General features: G+C 34.0%; 2 protein-coding genes across 2 annotated transcripts; both read right to left on the bottom strand.

Annotated features, from left to right (window-relative positions):
- On the bottom strand, positions 1-2,107 carry LOC113766063 (beta-1,3-galactosyltransferase GALT1-like). The gene is made up of 5 exons (XM_027310288.1): positions 2,057-2,107; positions 1,922-1,942; positions 1,575-1,691; positions 1,326-1,505; positions 1-238 (listed from the first exon to the last, which is right to left on the bottom strand). The coding sequence occupies exons 1-5, from the start codon at positions 2,105-2,107 to the stop codon at positions 194-196; spliced, it is 414 nt and encodes a 137-aa protein (XP_027166089.1). The 3' UTR covers positions 1-193.
- An 11,858-nt stretch (positions 2,108-13,965) lies between these two features.
- On the bottom strand, positions 13,966-14,837 carry LOC113765065 (cold and drought-regulated protein CORA-like). Its single transcript, XM_027309115.1, has 2 exons — positions 14,671-14,837; positions 13,966-14,456 (listed from the first exon to the last, which is right to left on the bottom strand). Exons 1-2 carry the CDS (start codon positions 14,759-14,761, stop codon positions 14,176-14,178), a joined length of 372 nt encoding a protein of 123 aa, XP_027164916.1. The 5' UTR covers positions 14,762-14,837; the 3' UTR covers positions 13,966-14,175.
- Positions 14,838-15,950: the final 1,113 nt, after the last annotated feature.

The following is a 15,950-nucleotide window of genomic DNA, read 5'->3' as shown; positions in this document are numbered from 1 at the left end:
ATATATATAAATGTTGCCTCAAATGAGTCATAAACCATGCACCATCCAAAATAAGCCATTCAGTTACAATACTAGTGATTTCCCATCCACAATAGAGAGTAGTAAAGTTCTATACAAAAATATGAGCACGATTCCCATCTAGAACAAAACATGAGCACGATAGGCCTTGTAGTCTTCAATTCAAAAACCATCTTCACAGCAATGACTGGCTTCTTCTTCTTGGGAATCGTGTTAGAACCTACACGTTACCAAAATTGAAGCAATGAGCACTGATGTTAAAACTGGAACTACACTTCTAGATAGGCACCATATTATAAAAACTAATGTCACTCTAATTTGAAATTATAGCAATCTAAGTAAATTGCTTAACACAAAAATAGAGTGAAATTATATATATTGAATAGTAAGCAAGAACAAACCATTGACAGTTAATTGCGTACTACGAAAGTATACAACTAATCTATTTCTCTATTGAATCTTTCTTGTGGACCAAGAATAAAAGCGTAGCTTGATAAAGGCACTATTAAACTTTGTACAACTATAAAATCTCGAAAGTTACCCAAAGTATAAATCAAACAACATTGTTGTGATTATTATTATGCATTTTCATGAAGAGCATGTCCGAACCTCAAACTTTTAACTATTCTTGATCACAGATGAAACAGGAAGCTAAAAAACCAACTTTTTTTTTAGGGTGGATCACTTAAAAAATGGAATGACAATTGATTTAGGGGTGCAAAGTTTATTATTTATTGAAAGATTTTCTTCAGAGCTTAGGCAACTTCAGCTGTCAGTATTATGAGGTCCATTAATTGTGGATGAGATACAACATGTGGTAGTAGCTTGGTGGAAGATTCCACTAACACAGTAACCTTGGAAATTAGCTCTGGAATGGGACCTGTCCCAGAAGTGTTTTTGCTGATCTACTTGTATCTAGTATAGGCTTTGCTTTACTATGTAAATCTACATTGCCCCCCCCCCCTAAAACACACAAAACACCAAAAACGCCACCAAAAGAAAGGATCAACTAAGCAAATGCATATATTCATTTAGCCCAATCCGCCATATTTTTTGTTTCAAGAAAGCTCCAATGTGGTGGAGTACAACTGAACCACGTTCAAGAGTTCTAAGAGAACTTTCTAGTTTACATTGGATATTATGTGCACATCAAAACTCCTTAATCTCTATTAACAAGAACATGTTCACTTCAGAATGAGAAAGTATTATGTGCATATCTAATCTCAGATATAGATTTTCAGTGATAAAAGGATTAGGCCCTAACAATAAACTAACCACAGAATGAGATGCATTCAGGACAAACTTACTTCAGGACTAATGTACCACTTGCTATCAGGACTTCGATGAGGATGTGAATCAGAATTAATGAGCCCATAAAGCAAACCACGGCTCACATTAATCCTATTCAAGGAGGCCAAAATTTCATCCACCCGAACAAATGCATCATCGTCTGTCTTCATGACAAATTTTGCTGAAACAACCTGTGTCTGTTCAAAAGATTTAAGTCAAAGAGGCACTCGAAACTTTCGACGAGCTTTAAAGAGACAGGACATTACCCCAAATACGCATATAGCTAAAGTCTTCCATGTGATAAGGCTATAGTAGTCAACAAATGGCATCAGTTGGATGTCACCATAAGTTTTCGCCTCGTTCCATAGCTCCTCATTCACCACCTAGTTTTTATGCTACAAAGCAGAGGTGACACTTTCATCATATTGTCCAACAAATGGCAGGTTAAAATTCAAAAGTCAAATGCTTGGGACATGACTGAAAAAAATGGTATATGTTTAACTAATACAATGAACCGCTCTTCCATGAAGCAACAATTCTTTTGTAAAAAGAGACAAAGTTGTTCCCTTTAATAGTGCCTATCAAAGAATCTCATCTCTTCATTATGGCTCACCTGTGCTGTTGATGCTATATTCTAGAATCAAGCATGTAAACTCAAGAACTACAGTGTGCAAATGAATTGCTAAAAATTGGTAGAGTTTCAGGATTTGGGCATGTCCTAATCCTGTTTCTAGAAGTAATAGTTCACATCAAAGGCTGCAGATATGCATGCAGCAGTACTTGTGATACTTTCTCCCATTTTGTAGGGCAGAGCATGTCATACCCTTCGGGGGAAAAAAAAATCTCACAATGTGTAGTTATTAGAAAGAAAGCTATGAAATTCAGAGGCAGTCCTGATATGCTAATCAGATTTACAAGTTCATCAACCAAAACTTGAGACAGGGATAGGGAAAGATAAAATGCAGCAATGAGCATTGAACGAATGCCCTGTTACGGCCTGCTGTTAGACCACTTGGGCATTTCAACAAACAGTAAACGAACATGAAAAATTCCAGCAATTCTTTGCTCAAATGAAGCCACGGTTGGCCCCAAAATCATCAGAAGTACAAGGGATTTCAAATTCAATCATGATATAACATGCGCATGCTAAAATTTGAACAATCAACGGGGCAATTGCAATAAACGAAGCCATGGCAGACATGCTTAGAGGACTTGGGAAGGAACTGAAATTCAAAGAAAAAGGGGCGACTTATAGTGCTCTTACTTGAGCGGTGGCGACGGCGATTATGACGAAGCCGAAGACGGTGAGTTGGAATTGGAAGATGACTAGGTCTGATTTCGTCCGAGAGCCTTCATCTAGTGTTACAGAGAACGGCAGCAGCCCAGGAGGTTGTGCGCGGTGTTGGCGATGGCAGACAGCAGCAGAGCGGACGCGGACTGGTGGTGACCTGGTTCTTCCTCCTCTGTCCGTTGCCGCGTCTTTCTCTCCTGATCTTCCCGTCAGCCGCCACTCTTCCTTCACTCTGTTTTTTTTCTTTTCACGCTCAAGGCCTCCCTTCCAAGAACCCTAGCTGCTTCTCTGCTCTTCTGTTTCTCTTTTTCTCCTCTAAAACCTAGCCGCCCTTTCTCAGGCTTCCCCCTCAGCTTTTCTTGCTCACTTGTGCGCCGCCCTTTTTTTCTCCTCTATTTTGTTCTTTTTTTCTTGTTTTGTTCTTTTCCCTCTGTTTTGTTCTACTGCCAAAGCCCTCCTCTATTTTCCTTCACCTGAGCTGGTGCTAAAGAGCTCGACACGGTTGCGGGTCAATAGAGGGGAGAAAGGGCTATTGTCAGTGGTGAAGGAAATGCTGAAGAATAAATTATGGTGTTGGATAGCTCGGACTTCAGCGGCTAATTTGAAATGTGTTACAACTCTCAATCTTATTGCACGACAGATATTTTACTGAATAATTTTAATTTCGTATATACCCATTCCATATGAAAATAATTATTACTTATGATGTATTACACGTTATACTAATCTTTCACAGTGCTAACATTAGACTACAAATTATATTCAATTACACTTTTTCAAATTATTTCAGTTATTGATTTTTGGGGGTTGTTATAAGGAATAATAAACAATTCGTGAAAACATTTTTATGCTCAGACATGTCTATTATGTCAACTTAGCAAAAATTACAAATATCTAAAAATAGTTTGTTATTATATCATTTGCATTTTGCTAATACGTAATGAATAGGGGCTAAATTATAAAATTAGGGTGTCATATCTTCGGTGATTTTGCTAATATAAAAGAATTGGGGGCTAAAAAATAAAATTAGGGTGTCATAGTAGAATTAGTGAAAGTTGATGAAAATACTGTAGTATACAGTGATGCAAAAAGTTGTCACAAAATTGGAATCGGGTAGACTTTCAATGACAACAAGTTATGTTGTCACTGTAGAGAGAGCGTTTGTGACGACTTTACTTGAGTTGTCATAAATTCATTTCCCGCGGCATCAAATGAGATGCGCGCCAACTATTTCGTGACGAGTTGAGAATGACAACTTCCAATGTTGTCACTGATTATGCTTGTGCTGTACTCATCTGTGATGACACCTAATGTCGTCACTGAATTAGGTTATCTGTGACAAGATTTTTGTTGTCACATAAATTTTTGTCACTGAAAAATATATTTCTTGTAGTGATCTAATCGGTATCTGATTTTAAAAAAAATTCTTTTAAGAAAATATAAATCCCAAAGATAAAATGAAAATTTAAATGTGATATGCTTTATTAACATATGAGTTTTTAATCCAAATTATAAGTGATACTTGGACTAACTCTCACCATTCTTTTCTTTTACTATAATTCAAACCTACAAGATTCAATACTTCATTTACAATTTTTTTTATCCACAAATTATATGACATTATATTTAAAACCTAACATCATATATGAAGAAAACATATTTTGAAAGAGAATGTATACATAAAGATAAGAAATAAGAGATAAGACTATTATAAATTAGTGGATTTTTAATGCGTGAACAATTTTGAAAAAAAAAATAGAAAAGTGCTATGTAGATCAGATCAAATATTACTTTGATCGTAAAAAGTGATATCCAAATCCGATCTGCATAACCTTTTGATTTGAATGCGATTTTATCCACGTATGATTGGATGGATCGAAGATTTGCAAATTCAGATAAGATCCGAATCGGATCACCAGACTATATGAATTATCGAATCAAGATGTACGCCCGTAATTTTAGTGGCATTTATTAAAATCGATTTTGTATACATGTCTTACCGGTAGACAGTCAGCCATGTGGATAGGACACGGCCCATGGCCTACGGTCATAATTCATGAATGGCCGTACATTACTAGTACTACCTGTTTTAATATGGGATTGCGATTGATTGGGAGGAGCAGTGAAGTGGAAGTTTCAAACTTGCCTGCTACTTTTATTGTAAACACCAGAAATACGTAGACAGGTATCAAAATTATTTGTGCACTTGCTGTATACATCTATGTGTACAACACAAATTGCGTGACCACTCAGTGCAATCAATAATATATTTACAAAGCTACTCAAATTTCGCACAAAAGTGGCAAATTCATATTCTTTTTTTTTTTTTCAGTAGGCACATTTTGTATTTGTATAAAAGAAGTCATAGAAGAATTTAAACATTTTAACTTGCTCTGTCTCAACCTGTGACTTTTATTACTAGTTTTAATAAGGGTTAATAACATTTTTGCTCCCCTAAAGTGGGGTCAGTGATCACATTTTGCCCCTTGAACTAAAGAAGTATAATATCTAATTTAAGATTGGATGTTAACTAATTTACGAACCCCTGCACTAAAAGAATTGATTTGATAACGAAACTGACAATGTTTCAGTGATGCATGACCAAAAATACTACTCAGGTTCTACAAGGTGCAAAGAAATAACAAAAGAAAAAGGAAATAGGATCGATTAAGGAGAGGCATCTATAGAAATTAGGGTAAAACTGCCGTATTACTCAAAATTAGGTCCTGGTCTTAGGGTATCTTCAGCAAATCATTGGAAGAAGTAAGGGCTGCTGGTTGTTGTTGGAAAAATCGGAACAAAAAAATTACGTGCTTTCAGAGTATAAAAGAGGACAACATCAATTATATTTGGGGGGTAAAATGAGAGTACCACCTCTTTCGAGGGGTAAACTGTGAATGAACATTTAAAATTGCAAATGCATATTAGCATATTCTTTTCTCAGACTAGCCATCTTTGCATTGGATTTTTCGCTCGCACTACCAATTTATTGTGCCATGAAGATAAAAAAAATAAGCTATATTAAAAGAAAAATGGGATATATATATATATTTCCCAATCAAAGATACTAATGCACTGTGGTAAAAAAAAATTGCCCTCAAAACTTTTCTCTCTTAATTAATCAATCAAATCAACTGTACTAATCACATTTTCTCTCCGTTTATGACAGGGATGCAAGGGATAGAAACTGTTGGATGCAAGGGATGAAAGGGAAATGTACTGAATATAATTTAGTGGTTTCTGGAGAAACTGTTGAATCTTGAATTTTACAAATAGGTATTTTTATGTTTTGTCCTCATTATCTCCATTTATGACAGGGATGCAAAACTCGACACGTCTTTTGTTTCTTTAATTATTAAGCTTGTTTTATATGCCAAATTGCCAATAAGGCAACAAGTGTGTACTGGCAAACAGAAATTTCAAGAAATCAATTTGCCTTGTACTGTTAAACGACCAAACATCGTGACTATTGCTCAAGTTGAGACTTTGAAGAAGGCCTTCAGTGCATTTAATGGAGACATATATAGCACGACATCTATATAATATTTTCAATTATGAAAGATGACAACTGAGAATAATGGAAGTTGGAAATGATCGAAGGCAAGGACCACTGAGTTTGGAGTCACACTGACCTTAACAAATAGTGTATTTGGCTACAAGCAGAATATGTGGTCCGCCATGGGTCAATTGTCTGTTCATATCATTTAAAATTTCATCTCTATGCCCGTTTCAAACGGTCAAATGCTCCCCATATTCAACATCAGCTAAGGCAAAAAGCCTTAAAAAACAAGCTACTCATATCACATATTTATATAGCTTGAAATTTGGTATAATTAGCAGGCTTTGATCCATAGACCCTTCAACACGACTCGATAATACAAATAATTATAGCCTATATAACCCGAAAGAACGATTAACAGAGTAACAATGATTATGCGACTAAAGTATATACAGATAAGACAAGTGCATCCAATTCTATCAGCCCAAAGGAAAAGAAAAACCAAATTACTTGAGTATATTAAGGAAGATGGAGGGGAGGGATGAAGGCAAAGGGCCACAAGCAGTGGGAAGGGAGTGGGAAAGATAGAAAATACTGACAATATTTTCAAGGGGGGTGTTGGGTAAGGGAAAAGAGGAAAGAGAAATAGGGAAAAATTTTGACAATTTGGTCGCGAGATTTAAGGAAAAAGTCGCATAAAATTGACGATATTCATTTCCTTTTGTGGGAAATATGTGTGCAAATAAAATGGGGCCATAGGAGTACTTTTGCACATTAAAGGGAGGCATGTATTGTAATAAAAATTAGAAGAGAGTTTCTCGAAATTGTCAAAACAATTTAAGGAAGATTTTCGAAATTATTCCTCGATTTAATCTCTTGCAAGTTAAAGAAGACATCCTTTTTTATTTTTATTTTTTATTTTTTATTTTTTATGTTGCTAATTATACCTGTTGAAGAACAAGTAAATGGAATCCACAAATAGTTTTAGGGGTCGGGCAACTTTATACCACTGCCGACATCGTTAGATGTACAAATTTTAGCTACATAAATAGGAATAATTTGGAAACCTCTCTTGATTTTTTGCCTAATATCAATTACTCTTTTTGAAGTTTTAAAAATATCATTGACCTCCACCAAAATCATATTTTTTTTTTGTAACAAACCCATTCCAACATGATAAAAATAAATAAAATAATCATTTAAAGAGAGAGATTATATTTGTCCCAACTTTATCCTTTTCTATTGTCCTATCTTGAATTTTTACCAAATTGATTTCTAACATATATTTGCAAGGAAGAACTAAAAAAGGTTGGTAGAGAGTGTTAAGTGCAATAATACTTGATAGAATAGTATTTGTTCTAATTTTTAGTTTTACTAGATTTTATTTTGCTTACATAATTGTCAGAATAATTATAGATTGGCGTATGAAGGCTAAAATGTGGCAAAGAGAGACAATAGCATTCAACAACTATTAGATTAGCCATTTTAATATATTTGAATTTATTATCTTCCTTTTTTGGTTAGAGGGAGGGTGTTTAAGGAAATAAAATTAATTTGAATTGCCAAATCTTATAGAATTTGCTTTCTTTTTCCAATTTTTTTTTTGCATGAAGTTTTTTTTAAAAGCGAGAGTAAATATAGTATTGGTATAGAAAGACAAAACTAGGGGACGGGGGATATTAAGCAATTTCAGTTCCAACTTTTTTTTTTTGGCCTACGTAAATGTTAGCTCTAGTAAGGCTTATTTAGTATAAAGTTCATATAGAGGGGCTTAGAAATTTGAAAGGATTAGGGTGATAAAATTCAGATATATATTTTCAAGTTGTTGTCATTATAGACTTAGATTGTTTTTGGTTATATATATTATTTGCCTAAATGATTATTATACTGTAAAGGATAATTTAATTACCAGTTGGTATAAGAAGATTAAATAACTAATATGCTTTAAGTGTAATATTGAAAAATGAAAAGGATAAACAAAGAAAGGGCATTCGAAAGTTTGTAAGCAAAATCTTTTTCTTTTCTTTTCTGTAAGTGTGCAAACAAATTCTTCGTTTACTTTTCAAAGAAATAACAATAACCGGAAAAAATGTAAAGGATAGACAAAGACTAGGCACTCAAAAGTAATTTCAAATTAGTCCGGTTGAATGTTGATACTTATCCTAAGTTTTATTTTATTTTTTCTCAATGATACTTATCCTAAGTTTTAACTTGTAGGCAAATTCGGATTTCCTATTAAACATAAATAGGAGGGGTTTGAGAAAAGGCTGTCTTGGGTTCAAATACAATCAAGAATCGGTTAGCAACAGACTTGGAGACGCCATTGATGATATATTAGATATTCCTGACAATTTTATTTATTTTTTTCTTTTCATTAGTGGTTGTGAGCATAATAATTCTTTGATGAAAATTATTGTCTAGTGCCAAACATGCATGTTTTGGTGGCGAAAGAAGCATAAAGCAACAAAAAAAAGATATAAATTTCTTGTGTCAAATTGTAAATGCGTATTAATATTAATATTTAAAATTGCCATATCACTCTTTTTACCCTTTTAAAATGAATCCAATCTTTGACTAAGAAAAGACATAATTCATTCTCATTTGTCGGAAAAATTATATGGACACTTTAAAGAGTAAAAACAAGTACCAGTCGGCATATACGAATTCAACTTTTACTGCACCAACTGATTCTGCCACTGTGTGGATTTAATGACTCGACGTGTCCCGGAAGAAAAACCAACTCAGCAGTATGGACTTCGCAGACATTTGATGGAATGGCTAAATTCTTTTTGATGTATTAATTACTTGTATGATTGCTGTGAAAGGGTGAATAGACTAAGTGCATTTCGTACATCGACATCGTACCAAATACAGCAATCAATCATCTGTTTAAACTTTAAAGTCCAACTACATCGTTGGCCGAGGCCACGACCCCTTTGACGGCAATTTTACAAAGAATTACCTATAAGTAGAGATCAATCTACTCCAGCTCTCTCATCCTTCACAAAATCAGTTTCCTTGAGCAAATTAAAATGGGTTCGAAGACACTTCTTTTCTATTACATTTCCATGGCTAGCTACCGTGTTAATGATTACCTCAGAGGTGGTTAATTGCTAGGGAATTGGCTGAGTCCCCCATGACAGTTGACAGTAGCAAGACATTTGTTGTCTAGTCTCATTTCGTCCTTTTATTTTAGGACCACAAATTTCACCTTTTAAATCATGTACTCTCTTTGTCCCAAAGCGTTTGTCGCATTTCAGAATTTCAACTTGTTAAGAATAGTGTCTAAATTGTGATATTAGTGTTTTCGTTTCCAATTTTTTCGTCCAAAATTTGAAATTCAAATGTGAATCTAGGATGAAGCATAGGTAAAGGTTGGAATAATGTTAATTTTGATTTTGATAAGATGACAAAGTTTGGAGATATCCCAAAATAGAAAACATGATATTTTAAAATGAACAAAACAAATGCTTTAAATGTACAACTGAAATTAGTACTCCATTCGTCCAATTTAAAGTGTCATATTTTATATTTTGAAATGTCCCCAAACATTTGTGCTTTACAGTTTAAATGCTTTTAAAAAAAATGCTTTACAATTTAAATACACCTTAATTTAAAACTACTGTACATTTAAGTATAGAAGCCTTTCTGACTTTGGGACTTGGGGTATAGTGGTCAGTCATCTATGGTTGGCTATGATAAAACTACCTCTTTGTTCGGAGTGTTTAACCATTTTATTGGTATTTGTAAAGAAAACCCTCGATTGAGTATAAAAACATTATAGATTTTGATATTCGTTAAACTAAAAGCACGCACAAATTGGAACAAAGTTCGAAATTACAAATCATTCCTAGATTACCCCAATACACGCTTTTATTATCTTCAATGCAGACAAGACAGTTTGAGACGAATGGCGTAGAACAAGCCAAGTACCCTGGATGTGGCTATGGAGAGGTACCTTGGAGGACCGGTGGTGGGTATGTGGGGCTATCCAAGAGAACTAGAGAAGGTTATGGGCAATGTTTTCAGAATCGGACCGGATCGGCTAGTTCAATCGATTGGACCGCGAACCGAACAGGCCAACGGTCCGGTCTAGAGCTAAAGCCGGAGAGTAATCAAAAACCGCTAGAAATCGAATGACTCGGACGAACCGTGAAAACCCGCTTAGACCGTGAACCGGCGATTTTTGAAACTTTTCAAAATTAATCGGCTAGTTCAATCGATTGGACCGCGAACCGAACAGGCCAACGGTCCGGTCTAGAGCTAAAGCCGGAGAGTAATCAAAAACCGCTAGAAACCGAATGACTCGGACGAACCGTGAAAACCCGCTTAGACTGTGAACCGGCGGTTTTTGAAACTTTTCAAAATTAATCGGCTAGTTCAATCGATTGGACCGCGAACCAAACATGCCAACGGTCCGGTCTAGAGCTAAAGCCGGAGAGTAATCAAAAACCGCTAGAAACCGAATGACTCGGACAAACCGTGAAAACCCGCTTAGACCGTGAACCGGCGGTTTTTGAAACTTTTCAAAATTAATCGGCTAGTTCAATCGATTGGACCGCGAACCGAACAGGCCAACGGTCCGGTCTAGAGCTAAAGCCGGAGAGTAATCAAAAACCGCTAGAAACCGAATGACTCGGACGAACCGTGAAAACCCGCTTAGACTGTGAACCGGCGGTTTTTGAAACTTTTCAAAATTAATTTCCAAATTGCAGCCACCAAGAATCGAACACCAAACCTTGTGTTTCTCATAAGAAACCCTTACCACAAAACCATAGCCAGCGGACACGATTATTTTGTGTAGATATCTACTTAACTTATTAAGTGAAAAACTAAAAATACCCCAAACCTAAGACACATCAAACTTATTTCTTTGTATATAAAAAATATATAAATGGAAAGATAGTAATAATTGTTAGTATATGTATATATATTTAATAAATTAGGTGAATATTAAATGTGTTAGGACAACCGTTAAAAAAATCCTTTAATAAAATAGCTTTTTCAAATTATTTTTTAAATTTTTGTAGAAAAATGTACGACAACGATTTAATGTGTGTAGAATAAAAATAATCAAGAAATAGTTTTGTGAAAAAATAAAAAAAAATGACAATCCAAACAAGGTCTAATTTGGTAACTAAATTGAATTGTTTAGATAAGTTATTGTTTTAAAAAAATTTAATTACATCAGAAACATTTGTGCTTTACATCATAAATATATTGTTGGTATATCAATGTTTGTTGATGTACTCCCCTTGATTATTAATGTAATCCCCTTGATTTTTTAATTTGTGAAAATAAATAAAAATACTCAGACTTTTAATTTCAGTTACAATCTCACAATAAAATAGTGGTTGAAATGCAATAACAGATAGAAAGATTGAGTAGGGATATTCTTGCTCAATTGACATTGTAGACAAGTATTTAGGAAAAAAATTGATAAGTAATTATTATTTTAAAAAATATTTATAATTACATTGTACACATTCGTACTTTACATCATGACTCCTTGATTTTTTTTATTTGTGTGAATAAACAAAATACTTAAAAATTTTAATTTCAATTACAATCTCAAAACAATATCATAGGTAGTAAGATTGAATAAGGATATTGTTACCTAACTGACTGGTAAATAAGTATTAAATAAGGGAACATTGATAAATAATTGGGCGCTAATAACAATTTTCTAGTGGACAAAAAATGTGAATATGGAGAATTTTTTTCTTTCCAATGAATATGGACCGAGTGAGAAAGTCAAATGTCCGAAATGAAAACACAAATTTGAAAAAAGTTAAAAAAGAATTATTTTTCTTTAACCCAAATTATTTAATGCTACAACTACTCACTTTTATCTCATTTTTTGTTTCTTATCAAGTTTGCATTTCTATTTTCGATTCTCTTGACTTCCTTCGAACTCCAAACTTTCTTTTTTAAATTGCAATCTCTAAATCCCAAAGACGCAAATTAAAATTTAAGTTCACAATGTCAAATTCTCATAGACGTGAATTTTGTATAATTTCAAAATATTGTGATATTTTTGGGTTAGATTTAAGATTATTTTGGTAGATATAATTGAAATTGAAATGAAATTTATTTGTTTTAACTTATAATTTAAAAAATTTATTTTTGAAAATCCAAGCTATTCAAAAATAGTAAACTTTTCATCATATAAAGTTTTAAATTAGTCTATTGCATGTCTTATGTTGTACATATATATATATTTATATAAATTATTTTTAAAAAAAATTCATTGAACCGATCTTGAACCGGTCCGACCGATTGAACCTCGACCCTTTCACTTTACCGGTTCAATTGACGGTCCGAGTTTTAAAACATTGGTTATGGGGGACATCCTGATGGTGGATATTGCCGCTTTTATTGTTGCAACTGAAGCTGTTAAGGTAGGGGTTGCAGGTGCTACCCGTGTCCTGGTTAGCCGGAGGAGACTAAGCATCAGAACTAACACAAATAAGTGCTTGAGAAGTGATGTAATATTCACTGTATGTATTTAGATGAATACATACAGTGAAGGTTGGGTTCGACAGGAAGGTTGGGTTTGACGGTAAGGTGAGAGGAATTATAATTAGATAAATTATATTCAAGATCGTCTACTTATAAAAAAGAATTTTAAAAAATTATGTGTCTCTTTTATGAGCATTTTTGTGTCATGGCAAAACAATCTCATGCTACATGAAGTCATTTTAGTGGCTTTGCACCAAAAAATGGCTAAATTTGGTACGTTGGTTCATCTATAAATCAGTTTACCATCATAAAATGGTTTTTATTTTTTATTTTTGCAATTTTAAGTATACGTAATCAACTAATGTAATCCCAATATTTGTGATAATAGATTTTACAAAAGCACTATCTATCCGGTTTTGTTAAGTGTTTCACTAAAAATAGATTTAAAAAAAAACCTTATCTCCCCTATCTGTCAAATATAATATAGGAGCTGAAAAGAAATGATAAAACCAAATATTTAATATAGCCATACCAAAAATCTGGTCAAAAGCTCAAGGAGATTTTGTTTATTTAACTAGTTTAATTTCACAAGAAAGTTAAAAGTCTAATTGACCAGCTGACTTCAAGAGCGTCAATTATACTACTCCCTCCCTTTTTTTATAACTGACGTTTAAGAAATTTGCTCTTAAGTACTTTTATCTGTCGTTTTATTATCCCCATGCAGCATTAATTATTTTTTCACAATTTTACCCTTTTATCTCTCTTTTCATAATTGGTGGGAGTTAGTTTGCATTGCTTTTGGCCTAGTAAAACAGCACCATTTAATACTCTAGTGAGAGAAAATATGGGTGAATTGGACAATTAATGAGGGTACAAAAGGAAAGTAGTGTATAGATTTAAACAATGAAAAACTTTTCTTAATTGGTGTGCAAAACCTTAAACGTCAGTTATAAAAAAAGGGAGGGAGTATACAGAAAAAGTATGAGTACACTGAATTTGAGACTCGAGGACGTATAATGATCAGTTCAAAGGAAGGGGTCCAGTAATTAATTGTAGCATGTCGTTTTCCAATATCGGGAACATGACTATCTAATTTCATAAAATACACTAAATAAATTCAAAAAACATGACTTTGTTCCTTGCCTGAAGTTTGTTGCTCAAATGACAAAACTGTCTCTAGATCTACTAGTAAATGATCACAAAAGGAGCTTTACCCCTTTTGCCATTCTTTGTCCTGTCTGAAAGGAGTCAAGGCTTAAGATAGTGTAGCTTTTGGGAATATCTTGTTGAAACTTCGAAGTGTTAAAAAATTTCTCAGCAAATATTCTTGAATTATTTGGGTATAATTTAGATTTAGACAACGAAGCATGTGAGTATATTTGTGAATCCAAGCAGAAGTAATGGCTGTTGAAACTTGAAACACGCATAAGATTTCATTTACACCTCATTGAAGTTGAGAAAAGTACATCATCATTTGCAGTGATTCACCTGATGGTGAATTCGATACCACTGATAAAGCTCTTATTTTTATCACACAATACATAATTTTATTACTTTTAAGCCTCTTAATTTGGACCAAAGGCATTTAAGCGCCATGACCCATACGTCCTGGCTATTAGTTTTGCGGTTTGGTTTCTGGCTCAGTGTAACCAGCGTCCTTTGGCTCACCAGCATATGTGCAGCATCTGCAGCCTCCATAGCCGCCGCCGCCACAGCAACCATGGTTACAACCACCACCACCACCACCATAATGACCACCACCACCACCACCACCACAATGGCCTCCATAACAATGGCCGCCACCACCATAACGGCCGCCGCCGCCACCATAACGGCCGCCGCCACCACCGTACTTGGATTCTTCCAGGCCTTCAGTGCTCTTCTCTGCTGCATTGGCTGCAAATAGTCACGGGATCATGCAGAACTATTTAGTTAGTACATGCGTCCTAGAAAAAAAAAATTTTATAGGAAAAAAACCGTCTTGAGGAATTCATGTTGTGCAAAAACGTCTATGTTTTGCAGGTATAAAATTGTTGATAAAGGAAAGAGTAAGTTCTTGAATGGACAGCTAACTATTTTCGGTCACTTTAAGAAAAAAAAGAAAGCTTACTATTTTCGGCCAAATCCCTGGCTGTCACCTCTGAGGCAATCATCAGAACTGCTGCTAAAAGGCATAGGAGGAGAATTGCCTTGGAACCCATTTTTGTTTTCCTCACACAAATTGGTTTATGAACTCAAGAATTGGAGTTGAGAACAATGAGAAGGATGAGGAAGCTGGAGCCTTCTCTTCTCTATTTATAGGGAAATTTACGTGACATGTTTCACGAAGATGGAGAGATAAAATATGCGTGTAAATGTTTCGACCGCACGATTGAGGTGGTAGTTGAAGATAATTGTGATGGCATATGTGATAGAATATCCGACAAAGATGAAAGATGGAGCCAAAAATTTTGCTTCTGGGGGTAAATAATAGAGAGCTTAGAAATACAAAAGAATGTAACAACGAAAGTATCACAAATTGTAATTCTGAATTCAAAATAGCATAACTAGCATTTTAGTGAAAGGATAACTCTGAAGCAAAATAATTATAATAAAATTCAATACAATTCTGCTCTTTATTAATCAGAGTGTTATGCAACAAAAAATATTACTTTATTATCATTCACTGTATAGAAACTTATTATTGAATTTACTTTTTACAAAAATTATCTTAGAATTCAAGAATATCAAGTTTGATTTGATATTAAAGTAAGATAACATTAAAAAATCGCTTATACCATATTGCATTAAAGTTAGTTGTTGGGAAGAATAATACTAAACGGCTAAGAATAATTGTTTAAATAGAGAATTACTGACGATTGAAAAGAATAATAGAAGAATTTCTAAAGAAAAAAACCTTAAAGATAGGACTTGCCTTAGTGTACTTAAAGTTGGAATTTGGAGATTGATAGATAGAGTTGAAAACAAGGCGGTCTAACTTTTTGTGTTTGTCACAATGACATTTTGTGAGTTGTGTCTGTTACAATGACTATCAATGTCATTTTAATTTTTTTTTATTTCGGTTGTATTTTCATTTTTTATATATTATATCTATTTTAAGTGATATCATAATATAATTTAACTCGGAGACTAGAGGTTGGTATTTTAATTGATATACTACCGTATTTAGGATATTAGAGGTTCATATGTTATGTGAAGTTGTGTTTGGATTGCATTTTTCGTCATTTTTCATGGAAAAATTACTGTAGCGATTTGATATATGTGAGGAAAAAAGGTGATAGGAAAATGTGATCACGGAAAACGACAATATTTTCCGACGGAAACAAGCAATCCAAGCAAGACGTGAAGATGAGACATAAAAGATTACTATTAATTACATTTGGGGAGGGG

The sequence above is a fragment of the Coffea eugenioides genome, chromosome 3 (genome assembly GCF_003713205.1).
Source record: "Coffea eugenioides isolate CCC68of chromosome 3, Ceug_1.0, whole genome shotgun sequence".
Lineage (NCBI taxonomy): Eukaryota > Viridiplantae > Streptophyta > Magnoliopsida > Gentianales > Rubiaceae > Coffea > Coffea eugenioides.
The sequence above is the reverse complement of the archived record's forward strand: the minus strand, read 5'-3'. Positions and strand labels throughout refer to the sequence as shown.